The sequence below is a fragment of the Montipora foliosa genome, chromosome 6, assembly GCF_036669935.1.
Source record: "Montipora foliosa isolate CH-2021 chromosome 6, ASM3666993v2, whole genome shotgun sequence".
Classification (NCBI taxonomy): domain Eukaryota; kingdom Metazoa; phylum Cnidaria; class Anthozoa; order Scleractinia; family Acroporidae; genus Montipora; species Montipora foliosa.
The window spans coordinates 34,929,969-34,942,468 of record NC_090874.1 but is presented as its reverse complement, the minus strand read 5'-3'; the positions used below and the strand labels follow the sequence as shown (position 1 = coordinate 34,942,468).

At 38.2% G+C, this 12,500-nt stretch overlaps 3 protein-coding genes and 1 long non-coding RNA gene across 7 annotated transcripts in view; 2 read left to right on the top strand and 2 right to left on the bottom strand.

Annotated features, from left to right (window-relative positions):
- Positions 1-9,513, top strand: part of LOC138007205 (uncharacterized) — a 9,659-nt gene extending 146 nt beyond the window's left edge. The window contains exons 1-10 of one of the 3 annotated variants that reach the window (XM_068853986.1): positions 1-716; positions 1,746-2,216; positions 2,633-2,809; positions 3,337-3,420; positions 3,525-3,614; positions 3,923-3,998; positions 4,509-4,960; positions 5,429-5,689; positions 5,885-6,917; positions 8,420-9,513. The exon at positions 1-716 is cut by the window's left edge and continues 146 nt beyond it. In XM_068853986.1, coding sequence (XP_068710087.1) covers positions 234-716; positions 1,746-2,216; positions 2,633-2,809; positions 3,337-3,420; positions 3,525-3,614; positions 3,923-3,998; positions 4,509-4,960; positions 5,429-5,689; positions 5,885-6,917; positions 8,420-8,460 — 3,168 coding nt within the window. In that variant the 5' untranslated portion in view covers positions 1-233 and the 3' untranslated portion in view covers positions 8,461-9,513. Of the gene's footprint in view, positions 717-1,745; positions 2,217-2,632; positions 2,810-3,336; positions 3,421-3,524; positions 3,615-3,922; positions 3,999-4,508; positions 4,961-5,428; positions 5,690-5,884; positions 7,029-8,419 lie in introns of those variants that run through there. The other 2 variants (XM_068853985.1, XM_068853987.1) reach the window with 2 other exon arrangements.
- LOC138007207 (ATP-dependent DNA helicase RecQ-like) lies at positions 7,344-10,106 on the bottom strand. Its single transcript, XM_068853989.1, has 2 exons — positions 9,520-10,106; positions 7,344-8,538 (listed from the first exon to the last, which is right to left on the bottom strand). The coding sequence occupies exons 1-2, from the start codon at positions 10,011-10,013 to the stop codon at positions 7,344-7,346; spliced, it is 1,689 nt and encodes a 562-aa protein (XP_068710090.1). The 5' UTR covers positions 10,014-10,106.
- Positions 10,107-10,371: 265 nt separating this feature from the next.
- LOC138007209 (uncharacterized) overlaps positions 10,372-12,500 on the top strand; it is a 2,315-nt gene continuing 186 nt past the window's right edge. The window contains exons 1-4 of one of the 2 annotated variants that reach the window (XM_068853992.1): positions 10,372-11,051; positions 11,134-11,253; positions 11,360-11,523; positions 11,947-12,500. The exon at positions 11,947-12,500 is cut by the window's right edge and continues 186 nt beyond it. In XM_068853992.1, the coding sequence (XP_068710093.1) occupies positions 10,990-11,051; positions 11,134-11,253; positions 11,360-11,523; positions 11,947-12,500 (900 nt within the window). In that variant the 5' untranslated portion in view covers positions 10,372-10,989. Of the gene's footprint in view, positions 11,254-11,359; positions 11,524-11,946 lie in introns of both variants that reach the window. The other variant, XM_068853991.1, reaches the window with a different exon arrangement.
- The window catches only part of LOC138007211 (uncharacterized), a 1,484-nt gene continuing 1,435 nt past the window's right edge, over positions 12,452-12,500 (bottom strand). The window contains exon 2 of the long non-coding RNA XR_011124016.1: positions 12,452-12,500. This exon is cut by the window's right edge and continues 1,123 nt beyond it. This is a non-coding gene — a long non-coding RNA (uncharacterized lncRNA).

The following is a 12,500-nucleotide window of genomic DNA, read 5'->3' as shown; positions in this document are numbered from 1 at the left end:
TTAAAATATTGCGAGTTTTTGTACGCTCACTGATGTCGACAACTTTTTTGGCGTTTCGTGAACACCACTTACATCCCTTGCTGTGACTGAAACTTTTCCAATCCTGAGTAAACTTTCGTCGCACGGGCCAGGCAGGTATGTCAAGCATCGAATCGCCGCGTGCAGCACGACTTTTTTTTGCGCGCCAAAATTAGAACTCTAGGCTATATCACACTTCGCACTCTTTCGAGTTCATGATGAGTAATAGTAAGGGAGAAAATAATGTTTGTGACCGTTGTCGAGTTTGCGCTTTCGTTTTTGTTAACAAAAGGAGAAAGAGAAATCTTGATGGCGAGTTTCTGAAAAAATTTGATCAAGTGTTTAATGAAAACGTTCGGGCAGACGATGGCCTTCCTCGTGCAGTGTGTGACACTTGCCACTACAGAGTTGAAACAATGTGGAAGAAGGCTTCAGTTGTCATTCCGGGTCACCATCTTTCAAAGAGGAGACATCCTCTTTCCCCTTTAACATCTAGTCAAGTCGATGAGCAGACAGCTTCCCAAATAAACAAGAAGAAAGGCTATCGCATCCCGTTTGAAAATGTGCCAATTAGGCCAAAGCCACCAGCGTTAGTGGTGTCAAGCAAAGAGGCAAACATTTGGAACGAGAAAGGTACCCAAACAAGAAATTCCGGTTGTCACTGCTTTCCAGTTTCTTCAAAAGGAACATGTGTCAAGGTATGCACAGTTGCTGAGTGTACAACAAAGACACTTGGAACTTGTTATTATTAATTTTAGATGTGCACCCATATTTACGTTTACATTGTGTCAACAATGTGTGTCATCTCATTCTCTATAAAACTAAAAACGATTTTTTTTACTTGTGGCCAATTGGCCACATCTTGGTGCTTTGTGAAGTTTACACAATAAGCAGGGGTGTTGAATCAAGTTTTAAAACAAGAGGTGCAGCCAAGTGTTTTAGGACTTGATACAACACGAACTTCAAATTTTGTGAACTACTTAAAAGCTTCACTGTATATCTATCCATTCTTACCCTGATATTAAGCCTTAAAGTTATCGCAAAATTTAAGTCGAGTTTGTATCAGATATGCAGACACTCATTAAACATTAATTTCTTTTGTATTTTGTTCATGAAAAATTATTAGTAGTGAGTTTTTTGAGTACTTGTAAACATTAACAGGACCATATCCAACCTTGCTGGCTGCATAAAGTGGGAAAGTATGAGTTGTTCACTTCTAAGCTCATTTGAATCAAAAGGTTCCTTTAAAGTTTTTAGCATGTTAAAAAAGTTATTTTTCAAGATTTTATCTCACTGGTGTAGAACATATTTACAGATACTCTGTATAATAAAATAATAATAACAATAATAATAATAATAATAATAAGTACTATTATTATTATTATTATTGCTGTTGTTGTTATTGTTATTTTTTTATTATCCTACACCCTTGTATGTAGGGAACTAGGTCTTGGTGGTTAACTGTACCAATATAGCTCAGAAAGTAGCTACCACTAGTCACATCAACTTAAGGAATAACTCTTATGATTATTATTATATTTGTTCATTTATCTTTGTTGTGCTCTTGTAGAAAAAGTAAAATTATGTCAACTAAATGCATTTTTCACTGTAATACTACACAGTAGAGTCCTGCTTACTATACAGTCATAATGAAATAGTATTACTTTATTTCCTTTGTTTTTATGCTCCTTTCAGTTACTAATACACACCTGATCTTCCAAATTTAGATTATTGTTCGTTATCCCAGTAAAACCATCTCAAGGGAATTACCACCAAATTTGCATGGCCTGGGCATTGCTCTTTGCAAGGCAAAGACTTCTTCAGGTGTAGGCTTGGCAGCATTTAAGTCAAAAGGTTTGCGTCAAGCACTGATTAACCGCTCTTGCTTGGAGTTGCAAAAGGAATGCAGGAAAATTGTGAGAAAAAAGAAGTCAGTATTAAAATGCACTTCCCTGGAAGATCTTAGGAAATTTAAATGGTCAAAGCTGATGAAAGAGTGGGCAAGGGAGGCACCTCTCCTATACAAGGTCCTCAGGGCAATTGCAATGCCACCACAGTTTGCTAAGAGGAAAATGCAGTCTCTCAGGCCTATCATTGGTACGGCTGGAGCCATGCTGTTAAAGGCAAGAAATGCACAAATGTCTGCTGTTCAATACCTTGTTGGCCTTTCTCTTTTTCTTGGTCGAACAAGAAAAAAGGTTTGTTTTAAGATCTTTTACCTGTTACATTATTGCAGTCGTAAAAAACATCACATCAATCCTAGCAGTGTACAGGATATTTGTTACAGGGATCTAAAGTGTACCAGTAGGTTAACGGAGCAATAGCTTCCACTAACTAGTTTATTTTAGGTCAATGATAACTATAGGGTGGCCATAGGTGTAACTCGTGTTGGGAGACTATGAAAAAGAGAATTCCAAACATGTTTGTGTCACTGACTGAAAATTCATCCCATGATCATTGAATCATTGGGCATCCCGGCATGAGTTAACAATGCAACAGTGGTAATTGATAATAATCTTTATTGTGACATACCTGTTACATGAATTTATGTTATAATACAGATATGATGTACATAATTTGGACAGACAAGTACAATTATTATAAAATCACGTAGGGATTTACCAGACTTCAGAAGCTAGGCATGTGCATGAGCAGGAAAAGCACCAGTAGAAAGATCAAAGAGGCTGCACAGCATTTCCAGAAAAAAATCAAGTCATGGAAAGCCGTTCTAGAAAGAGTAAAAAACACGCCAACCTCTGAGGACTTAACATCAACTCAAAAAGAACCACAGGTATCACGTAAACTTAATTTTTGTTGAATGCCTTTAGAATGTAATCAACAGTGGCTTATGCATGTATTTGGAGGGAGGAGATAATTCAGGAGCTTATATCTAGTACAGAGTTGGGTGTTTTATTATGGGTCATGGGTTAGGGCTTGCAATGACAACAGCCTATTATAATCAGCCTGAAATACATACAATGTAAATACAGTACATAGATTTTGAGGGACTATTATGAGAGACTTTTGAATTTTGGGGATGTACAATGTTTATTTCAAGAGAGTCTTTTCAGAATTTTACCATATATCATGCACATTGGTATCAGAATAACAGACTTTTAAATAAAGGTTTTGTTGAGTCAATTTGTACATGATAAATAGGAAAGATTGTATAGTTTAATTCCTTATTTTTTGCCCATAGACATTCTTAAATGTATAGTGTTTTGATAGCAAAGCATAATGAAAGATAAATCCAATGCTTGTAGTAATTTTCATTTGCTGTACATTTAAATGTAAATAAAATTATTTAATTATTTTTAGGCCACCATCTCATCATCTCCAGCTGTACAGATTCACATACCAACAAAAATGCTGGAATTAAGTGCTCCTCAGATTCAACAACCGGTACACACAGGTTTAACAAAAACTTGTATCTTAAGTCAAAAATCATTCAAGATCTCATTTGCTACTTTGCTGCATATTAAAATGTATCACTGTTCATTTTTAAGAGTACCAGCTCATCTACTTCTGATGTACGGACACATGATCCTCAACTAACGTCAATGCCAGTATTGGGTGCACCTCAGATCCAACATCAGGTACACTGTATATGCAGTTTTACTGTGAGTTCTGTTAAATAGGTAATAAGTGTTGAATTAAGTCAAAACTAAATGTGGAACCAGCTCTAGAAAGCAAGTTCTTTATTTATTGAAAAACAGTTACAATAAATTAATATACAATTGAACTCTGTTATCTTATTGGGAGTTTAAGACTTCCCAAGGCAAGGAATATGGTTCCAGGTAAGTTATATTGAAATATTTGATAAATGTAACAAATGGGAGATCTATTTTAGTATGAGATGGTGGTGAAAGTGATGGAGTTCAAATAATCTATTCCTGACCAACAGGTAGTGACATCAAACTTGCTGGTATCAAATGCTACTCAAAGTGCTCATCCAGACCAAGATAAATGTAATAATAGTGGTGAGTGCAATAAAATGCTGGAATTGATCATATTGCTTTCTATGATGTTCTCAGTTTCACATATACATGTAAATTTGCTTCAAACAAGATAACTGATGAGAGACTTGAACACATGGTTGTTGTGGTTCAACTTTATCTTTGGTTTAAATTTTTAAAACCAGTTTGATTTGGATATATAATATGAAACAAAGGGAAAAAGATCGAAGTGCTTTAAAATATTTCCAACCAAGGATAAAATTAAACCACAACACATGTACATGCATGTATGATCAAAGATCAAAAAAATGTCCATATCCCCTATTAAATTGCCTAGAAGTGTGTTTTGGTTTTCAAGAGCAGCAGTATACCTTTGGCATTCTGCTGTAACTGTAACTAACAGGTGTTAAGCTGTTTTAAAATTTCCAGTTCTAAGGATCAGAAGATACTCTGTTCTCAAAACAGAACCTCCCTATTGCAGTGATACAGTTTGTGACAACTGGCTCATAATAAAGATCAAATACTTGTTTTCAGATATCAGTTGCCTTGAGTCTGATTTCTCAAGTTCATCAGAGGAATCAGAATCAGAGGGAGAAGAAGAGGGATCCCTGGGCAACCAGATTGGCAAATCACATCCTTGTGATTTTGGCTTAAATGGTGACAATTTGGATTGGATCCGGAGGCCATCAATTTACTCAGGTGACAGGGACACAGAGTCAATTCACTGGTTCAACCTCTTGGCTTATGAAAATCGTGTTATCGACTGGGACTTGAGTGACAAATGCCCAATAAAAAACATCATGGATTTAGAAAACTCCACTTTCATACCATCACCGGGGGAACATTCCCAACTGAAGGATGAGTTTGTGGTCCTTGTTTTACGAATATTGACTAAAACATGCAAATACTTTCAGCAGTTTGCAAACATAGTTCCAGCTCATATCCCACACCAGTATAGAAAGGAGATGAGCTGTCAATCTAAAGTTGTAAGTATGAATCAAACCTCTTGTGCATCTGTCGTGGTTTCAATTTACCTAAAAACAGTCTCACTGGTGTTTGTCTTATGTTGCCATAATTTGAAACAAAGTGAAACAATAATCAACTTCTTTAAAATAGATTTTGAGCCAAAAATACATGTATATCCCCTGTGACAGTACCACCTTCTGTACCTGACCCTTTGTCATTAATACCAAATTTATCTTTTTCAGTCAAATCATTATACTTGAAGCCAGCCATCATAATTAAGTAACTTTAAGTTATACACAGCAGCCTCTCCTAGTTTAATGCCAGGTATTGTGTACGGCTGGTTATGGTTGGCTAAATTACATTTATGCTAGGTTAAACATTTAGGGTGGAATAGGGTGGAAAATTGATTTTAATGGAAGTATCATTATTTTATAGTGTGACTGTAAGATTGTTGTTCCTAACCTCATTGTTGCATGTGTTTGACTCAGGTTCAGCTTGGCCTTCTGGAAAAGGATGAAAACAAGAGCGAGGAAATGCTTCAAATTCTTCAGCACTGCCATGCAGAATATGTTCCTTTAGACCCAGAATCAAATATACTACACAAGATCAACCTGGGGGGTGACCATCTTACAGTGGAAAGAGCTACCAGTGCTGTCAATGCAGTAGCCGACTCAGATGAAGCACATGAAAGACTAGAAGGCATTATTTTAAAACATGAAGAATTTCACTGCGAAATGAATTTTCTTCAGGTGTGTTTCTTGATCAGTATTTCCATACACATAACTTTTTCCATGAAATTGATTTTTATTCACCCCAAAAAAAATAAATGTATGGTACTAAGGAAAATTGCAGCCCTGGGAAAAAATATGAGCTGGTGCAAAAGAAAAAATGGTTAAAGCCATGTACATAATAATTAAAAAAGTTGTCTTCATTTAATTTTGCAGATGGTGTTTGACTACCTGTACAAGGAAAATTCTGCAGGAGATCTGGGAACATTATACCAACTTAAGGCCAGGCTTAACAGGAAAGATGTCCATGCAAAAATCAGCAAGTCTTACCATGGTACTGAATCATTTTTCAGTACAGTTGTGGATAGCTATGTTGTGTATGCAGCAATGGAGTTTTTCGGAATGGCATCCCCACATGCAACACCAACACTAAACGTTGTACAGAGCAAAGACTCTTGCACACTGAAAGAGAAAGTGGGAGAACTTGTAAAAACTTATGTTCTCTTCGAAGCAGAATTGGATGAATCAACAACAATCCATGAAGAAATCCGTGAGGCAGAGGCATGCCATGGAAACTATGCCTGCAGATTTCCTTCTTGCAACAAGGTCTACATACATGAAAAACGTCGTAACAACCATGAGGTTTCGGCACATGGGCTGGCCATTCCAAGAGAAAGAGAAGAGAGAAGTCCCCCAAATCCAAACGATGGCGATGGTGTGTTTAACTACTCTCACAACATCCTGAAGACTGGACTGCTTCTTAGAGACTTCCAAGATGCAGTCAAAGAGGGAGATGGCAGCAGACTAGAACGTTTGTGGAAGTTTATGATGCTTCTCTTCAAAGTCACTGGAAAGACCAAGTATGCCTTGGCAGCCATTCGACTTCACGCCCAGTTAAATGCTATTCTATCACCAAGGGAAGCACATTCTCTGCGGTGGAATCGCACAATTAATCTCAAAGGAGGCACTGGGCGTAATGTAGCAATCGACCAGGTGCAGGAGCACAAGATAAAGGAAACAAAAGAACTAATGGCTGGACATGGACCTAACCTGACATTTCCATCAGCCCAAACTTATAGCAGAGCAAGTGATGGAGTCGATGATGTAATGAAGAACTTCGACAAAGAAAACAAGGTACGTAAGGAATCTGGAAAACATCAACGAAGAAAAGATGTAGATATCTTGACAGTGGTGAAGATCCTACAAGAAATCCAAGCTCTGAAAGAAATCCCAGGTCGGACACATGCAGGTATTGGAACCATCCCAAAAGATCCAATTTCTCTCCTGAGCTTCAGTGATTTAAATGCATGGATAACCAAGCACAAAAGGAATTGGTCAAGACTGTAATGTGTGTGTTATCGGTAACTTGTGTCCCTTTTTTGTTCTCGGTGCCTGAGAATGAACTCTGGCACACTCACTGAAACAGAAATTGTGTCACTTTTATGGTTTCCTTTCAACTGAAATTCAAATTGAATTTTAGGAAAACAACAAAACCAGATATTTGTACAATAATTATCCCTTTCAAAGGGGACCAGTAGTACTGTCTTGGTTATTTTACTATCTCAAGATAGAACAGACACATTGTGTGCCTGGTCTTTTTAAGTCTTTTTACAACAAAAAACACATACCTATCACAGAAACAATAAAATAACATGTTCCTGGCTGTAACTAACAATTATGGCTTTGCAAGATCTGGAAATACTTTGCATAAACAACTGTAGATTTTGTGGGCATGGTCCACTTTCCACACAGAAAGTTTCTCCAAAATGTCTTCCACAGAAAAAAGTGAGTCACATTTGTACACTGCATCCTCTATAAGCTGGTTAGTAAAGCAAGTAACATTGTCAACATTGGTATAAAACAAGTTGGGGTTGGACTCAAGTAGCATTTCTCTCATCATTTTTTGATGTTCTCTGAGGAGACCTTTCAGCCTCTGTTTTTGATCAATAGAAACAGGCCTAAGTTTCTGACTTGTTGTATTGCCATTACTCCTTGTTTTGAGCGAATTCATGCTGTCAAGTATATCTGGACAGTCAATGGTCTCACATGTACATGCAAGTTCACAAATATCACAGCATAGGTGCTTTTCCCTTGGGAAATTGTGACTACTAACAGTTCCTTTATCAAACAGTTCAAGAAGCTTGCTTCTCCGACAGCTGCTTGATTTCAGGTATTCCAACATCTCAGGTGTACAGTGATGAAGTTGCCTGCCATGGAACATAAGAAGAGCTTCTGACTGTTTGCCATCTCTTCCGGCCCTTCCAAGCTCTTGTATGTATGATTCAATATCACTGGGGGGTCCATAGTTGATGATACGGTGTAGCCCCTTGATATCTACTCCCATTCCTAAGGCAGTTGTTGCAATTATGATTCTAACTTTTCCATTTGGGTCATTGAGAGAGGCTAGGACAACTTCCTGAACACTAGGAGAAGTGCCACTGTGGTACATGGCAACCATTCTATTTTCTGATGCTTTAGTTGCAGAAGGTGGATAGTATGCTTTGGTTCCTAAACTTTGCATAAAAAGATGGTAAACCTCACTACACCGCTGGTAATCTCTGACATAAATCAGTACTTTTGGACATTCCATTTGTTTTTGTTCCAATTCATGAACCAGCCACATGAAATTATCAGAAATTTCATTTGTAACCTTTTGAAGATAAAGTTTTATGTTGTCTCTGTTAGGACTGACAACAATCTGTACACTTTTGTGTAGGCTCAACATTTCAATAATCTTTTTCCGTGTTCCAGCTGATGCTGTTGCTGTGAGAGCCAGCATTGGAAGGCCTTGAGGAAGAAGAGCTCTGATTTCGCCAACAGCACCACACCACTTCCTAAAGGGATTTTTCTTGCCACGGTCTCTTTCACCCCTAAAAATTGATAGTAAAATAAACATGCGTTGTTATTTTTGTTGTGCTTAATGAATACTATGCAAACATTTTAGGCTCAGTTATTACTATCCAACTGTTTTTCTAGGGAACCTAATTTACAGATCACTTCAGTGTGAGAAAACAAATTTTATTTTGTCACAGTTTGCCTTACATTGTGTAAATGGAATTGGAATAGTTGTTTAGGAGTAAAGCAAATGGCTGAGAAGTCAACAGCTTCTCCTTAATATCAAATTTATTGTAGAAACAATCTGCAACCTGTGAAATTGTCACAATATTGCATAGATACTGCAAATGCCCTGTTGCAAGAGATTGGATCCTTTCATCGCCTAATTTTGACATCAGTTTAAAGAAAGTGCACACTCTTCTTTTCACTGTGAAAGTCCCAAAACAACAGGTCATTTGATCAATACTTGATCAATACTTGAATAGCCTAGGGAGTAGACACCCAGGGCCGGGTTGTTCAAACCCTGATTAAGCTAACCCTGGATTAGCGAGAATTTTGACTTCAGTATTGTAACTTTTTGGTGAGGTGTTCTGTTTATATTGTTTGCCCTTTAGTTTTCATCTGTAGTAATCTCAAATTAGACCAAACGTTTGAGGTGAAAAACATTTTTAAAGAAAAATTAACACTTCAGTAAACGTTTAATCCTGGGTTAACGTTAACCGGCTTTCGAACAACCCGGCCCAGGTTATTAGTTGCATAGTTACACTACTATACAACTACATTATATTATTATAATAATTATTATTGTATTTGTAGTGATAATTTCATAAACTGATTGCACTATACAAAAATCAAAATGACATTTCATGATGATGAATTAATGTATAATCAAAGTACTGGTCATGTATATCATGAGATGTTTAAAATTAAAAACTTTAGGTTCGTCTTACAAATATGTACATGTACTCAATGGATGCTGATGATTTTGAATAGGTGCAATAAAGGAAAACCCTCACCAGTGGACAACAGTGTGCACCTCATCATACACCACTGCAACTGTATTCCTTCTGAAGAAATCATTGGAGAACATTCCTCGGAACTTATCATCGCCAACAAACGACTCAGGGCTTCCATAGAGGAGGTCAATTTCCGCGGTTCCTTCGATTATTTTCTTGTCATTTTCAGCACTCTCCCCAACAAAGGCAGCTTTTAAACCAAGTGACCTTAGATAGTTCACTTGGTCTTTAATGATTGACTTTAAAGGGCAAACAACAATGACTAAAGGCGAGACCAAACTTCTGTCCAAATACTTTTTCACCGAAGGCAAAATTTGAAATGTTATACTCTTGCCGTATCCAGTTGGGAGCGCAGCGAAGACATCTTTTCCACGAACGATGTTTTCGACTACCAGTATTTGCTCAGGTTTCAACTCATTTATGCCTGGGAAAATTCGCACACTTGAACGAATTGCATCACGAATTTTACCTGTGGAAAAACAACTCTCCGCCATGTTGCACTGTACCGACTATAAAAATCCAACTCCATACCTCTATGGCGTTGCGAAACTAGAGTTCTAATTTTGGCGCGCAAAAAAAAGTCGTGCTGCACGCGGCGATTCGATGCTTGACATACCTGCCTGGCCCGTGCGACGAAAGTTTACTCAGGATTGGAAAAGTTTCAGTCACAGCAAGGGATGTAAGTGGTGTTTACGAAACGCCAAAAAAGTTGTCGACATCAGTGAGCGTACAGAAACTCGCAATATTTTAAATACGCTAATGTTACGATACCTTCGAAAAGTCCAGCGTATCTCCGGCGAGTTTCTTGTGGATATGCCGAACGATCTCCCGTACATTTTCTGCTGTGATTGAAACTTTCCTCCTCGAGGAAACCCTCGGTGAACGACGCAGACAAATATGGCGAGCGATTAGCCTGTTTGTACATGTCGTATAAGGAAACACGAAAGGACTCTTAGTCTTGCTGCTCTATGATTGGTCAGAAAAAAACAAAGGTTTTCTGGCACCAATCAGAATTGAGAATTACCACTGCTGTTTGGAACTGGTCTGGTAAGAACTTGTCCCCAGGGGCTCTTATTTTCGTTCTTGACTTTTCTTCGCCCGAATTTTTTTTCTCGCCCGTTGAGACTTTTCCCTGCCCCTACTAACTGCCCCTGGGTCTCCGAGGATGCTTCTTGGTGTAAGAAACAAATTTAGCCTGGGTGCCACGTGATTTGATGATCCGGGGGGGGGAAGACACGTCATTTCAATTCAGGCGGTGTCCGTACTGGGATTGCTTTGCGTCATGGGAAAAATTCAAAATCGCTTCATTTGTATGCAAGACGCGGTCGAGTGAACATCTCCTGTGCGAGGGTAAGCGAAGTGGACGTGAACGTGAATGCGTAATGGGGATTAAAAATCTGTGGCAGTTTCTAAAAAAGTACGGCACGCAAGTTCATTTCCGTGACTTTTTTGGTAAAACAGCAGCTATCGATGCCCCCTGTTGGCTGCATAAGGCTTTATATGCGTCAATGTCTCAATGGAAATCGAGAAAGGTGAGATTTCACTGGCGATTCATGACTTTCCTGGCCTTTATGTTTCCATCATAGGGCTTGTACGTTCTTATTGTCCACTTAGGTGCGGAGATATTTTTCGAGCACACTTACGTCTAGTCAAAGGAAATGGAATAACACCATTTGTTGTTTTCGATGGCTTACCTTTGCCGGCTAAGGCAAGTGAAGATGAAAGAAGGCAAAGGTGAGAAAAACATTCGATATAAATTTGTAGTAATTCCTTACAGCTTTTGACAAGCTAACCGTAACTATACTAAGCTGGAAATTTACCTCACTTCTCTCGTAAACAGAGACAGAGAGAATCTGGAAAGTAAAGCAGAGGACCGAAACATCTCGGTGGAAGATGCTACGAAACTGCGCAGCCAAGCATTGAAGACATTTACAACCACTGAAGATGATGAAGGTGTACATGGCCAGGAAAGAGGCTCTGCAGAGTCCGCTTCAGAATTTCATGGTATGTTTCATTCCTAGTCTTTACCAAATTTCTGATATTGTAAATGGGACAACCATGTGAACACTATACTTCACTGGAAACATGTGGCCCTTTCAGTCATGTTAGTTACTCATTCCTAAAAGTACTAAAAGCTACAATCTATTGTCATCAGTGAAAGAAAAAACCAATGAAACAAGCTTTTTTTAACAAAGAAAAGTTTTTTTCTTCTAATTATTTCATACTCTTCAAATGGATCCTGGTTGTAGAACATATTTATCCCAGTCGATTACACTTTTTTAATGGGAATGTTCTTAAATTTGGTTGAGTGCAAGTATGTTCTTATTTCATACAGTACATGTTTTAGAATTTTTGGTCCAATCTTGGCCTCAGTGTTCTCATAAAGAAAAGGAGTGTATTCCTAATGACCAATTAATTTCCTTTTAGGTGATGGAAACTGGTGTCAAGCAATGACATGTGAAATCATCCAGATTGATCGATTTTTTTCATTTTCCTGGAGAATTCCTTGTTTTCCAGTGATGGAAATAGAATTTGTCAAGGTCTGCTTTAAAAAAGGCTCAGATATCCTCAATGGTGTTGTTCAAAAAGGTGCAGCTGGTGATATTCAGCGAGGGGCATACAAGTGCAACTCTCACTGTCAGATACAAGTGGGAGGCAAACCTTATACTGTCTTGTGGACCCTCATCCCTGTGCAGAAGGCGGACCATGCAGCACCTCCAGTTTCTGAAACAACTGTCTCTGACAGCGACACGTCAGACAATAACGTTGACTGTGATGAGCCAAATGACATTGTGACAACTCACTGCTTGCCTTTTGAAGTTATGGGAACATGTTATTCCAAAGCAGGGCAAGACAGTTTACAGGAAGCTTTTCAATACCTTAATGAACATAACAGACCTGTTTACGCTAAACTTCAAGCAGAACCGGAGAATACAAATGACAAATCTGCCATTGCTGTATATTTAATGTCATCATCAGAT